The 2,842-nt window shown below is 30.4% G+C and overlaps 1 protein-coding gene across 1 annotated transcript; it reads right to left on the bottom strand.

The window, feature by feature from the left end:
* Positions 1 to 667: 667 nt before the first annotated feature.
* HELRODRAFT_174137 (hypothetical protein) lies at positions 668 to 1,495 on the bottom strand (the record flags this gene model as incomplete). Its single annotated transcript, XM_009020680.1, has 1 exon — positions 668 to 1,495. One exon carries the CDS (start codon positions 1,493 to 1,495, stop codon positions 668 to 670), a length of 828 nt encoding a protein of 275 aa, XP_009018928.1.
* Positions 1,496 to 2,842: the final 1,347 nt, after the last annotated feature.

Raw genomic sequence — 2,842 nt, 5'->3', positions numbered from 1 at the left:
CAATCAATCAATCAATCAATCAATCAATCAATCAATCAATCAATCAATCAATCAATCAATCAATCAATCAATCAATCAATCAATCAATCAATCAATCAATCAATCAATCAATCAATCAATCAATCAATCAATCAATCAATCAATCAATCATTCAATCAATCAATCAATCAATCAATCAATCAATCAATCAATCAATCAATCAATCAATCAATCATTCAATCAATCAATCATTCAATCAATCAATCAATCAATCAATCAATCAATCAATCAATCAATCAGTCAATCAGTCAATCAGTCAATCAATCAATCAATCAATCAATCAATCAATCATTCAATCAATCAATCAACATAAAACATAATCTATCTATATTGATGATGTGTCAGATGATTGCGACGATGATGACAAATTAAGTTTCTATCGGAAAGATGAGGATTGAACGAATAATAAATAATAATAATAATAATAATAACAAATAATAAATAAATAATAAAAACAAATTCATAAAATTCAAAAATTCATAAAAAGAAGAAAAGACAACGCAATGAATGAATGAAAACATGAACGTATATAAATTAACGAATTATCTATTTATTAATAAATAACATAATGTAAGCATGACACACCTACAGTGTGTAAAATTAACCAAGGACAATCTTGCAATATATATCATATCATATCATGATGTATCATGATATACTTTGTTTCGTTTGATGATATAGGAGATGCCTTTGCTTTGCTTTTCTTCACAATTGCAGTAATCTCATTGTAGGTTGGCGGATTTAAATTTCCTTGAAACGACGGAGAAGGAAGGAGAGGGATCCAATTTGGGAGACAAAACGTGGTACGATCACCTGCGTTTAGTAGATTATTTTTAAAGAAGTTAGTTGCTGTTTCCATGTTGAAGAGTGGCGATTGAGAATTAGATTTGTTAAAAATATTATTACATGTTTTCCAGAAGTTCTGTTTCAGTTTAGTTGAAATGTTGTCTTTATTTTTAGATACTTTATTAGTTTTTAATGTTGCCCTTATCTGCCTACTGAGCTTGATGACGTCACTGTTGAGTTGGCTATCTGACTGAGCCAATGTCTTTAAGTTTTTTAATTTTGTTTTTAAATGTCTAATATTGCAATTTTTGTGCTTTTTGGGTGTTGAATCTTTTGTTAACGTTCCATAATTTGACGCAAAATATGAGTAAAGTATGTTTTGAAATACGATGGCGAAGTTGTCAACATCAGCACAGTTATCAAGACGTTTTAGTTCAATATGAAAAAATGCGTTGGCTTCAGCCCAAAGTGTTGACGATTTGGGTAGTTTTATACCCGGTAGTGGTTTTGGAATAGTTGTTGAATCTGATGTGTGTTGAAATGTTGTTGCATTGTTGTCACCGCTGTCGACTGGTTCCACTTTGGACTTCGTGGATCTGAGCGATTTGTACGATTTACATGATCTTTGATGCATCCGACCCTTGCAAGTTTTACCACAACAACAAGTCATCATATTATTTAAATTATCAGGTAAAATATTATTATTATTTGTTAATAAATTGGAAGAAATGTTAACGTTATTGTTTGGTGAAATATTTTCATTAGAGTTAGAATGAATTGCTGTACACCGCCAGGAGTGTCTATTAATAAAATTAAAGTCCTTATAGCAATATGGGCAAATTGTTGCGTTTACATTGTTAAAAGAAATTAAAATTAAACTAATTAGACTATTAAATTTAAAATAATCGATAAAACCAAATTTTAAAAACACAGCCATTTTTTTTATCAATTTTCCTACAATTTGATATAAAATTTAAATATATAACACGTTATAAAACCTTATATTGCTAAAATAAACAGTGAGCTACATAAAAGTGACTCTCTTGTTCAAAGTCAAAAGCAGTAATTACATTAAATATAATAGTAATAATAATAACGTGAGTCTAAATAACATTAACTGTACGTTAACATTACACTAACATGACATTACATCGGCATTACATTAACTGTATATTAGCATATTAGCGTGACATTAACATTAAATTAGCATAACATTAGCATTGCATTCACTAAAATAATAACATTGGTGACAGCTAAAAACAACAACAACAACAGCAAAAACAACAACAACAACAACAACGATGCTAACTTGATTAGTTAATTAATGACTGGAGACACCCAAGTTGAGTTGCTGTTGTTTATCGTTTGAATTGTCGTAAAAGATGTTGAAGATGATGGTGATGATGATGATGATGGTGACGATGATGATGAAGCTGATGATGATAGAGCTGATGATGACGATGAAGAGGAAGATGATGGTGATAATGAAAATGATGGCGGTGATCTAGCTACTGTTGATGTATTTTTATAGATGATGATATGGTTGTCTTAACAATGTCGAGTAAGCTACGATGATGATGTTAAAATTTGAAGATGACATTATGTGTTAGTATGTGTGTGTGTGTGTGTGTGTGTGTGGTTATGTGAATTTATGTGTGTGTTAGTGTATATGTATGTGTGTGTATGTGTATATATGTGCGTGTGTGTATTGGTGTATGACAGTGTCAAGATCTTAAAGGTTCTCTCCTTAACAAGTCTTCATCATCAAACAATCTGTGTGACGAAGTGTGCGTGTGTGTGTGTGTGTGTGCGTGCGTGTGTGTGTATGTGTGTGTGAGTGACGGTGGCACAGATTATGATGGTGAGAATAAAGAAGAAGATGAAAAAGATGACGACGACGATGTGTTGGGTTATTACGGTGTGACGAAATTAATAATAATAATAATATCATTATTATAACTATTTATTACTAATAATAATATTAATGAATATTATTATTATTATTATGAAAATTTTT

The sequence above is a fragment of the Helobdella robusta genome (genome assembly GCF_000326865.2).
Source record: "Helobdella robusta unplaced genomic scaffold HELROscaffold_28, whole genome shotgun sequence".
NCBI classification, from domain to species: Eukaryota; Metazoa; Annelida; class Clitellata; order Rhynchobdellida; family Glossiphoniidae; genus Helobdella; species Helobdella robusta.
This window is presented reverse-complemented; position numbering and strand designations above follow the sequence as displayed.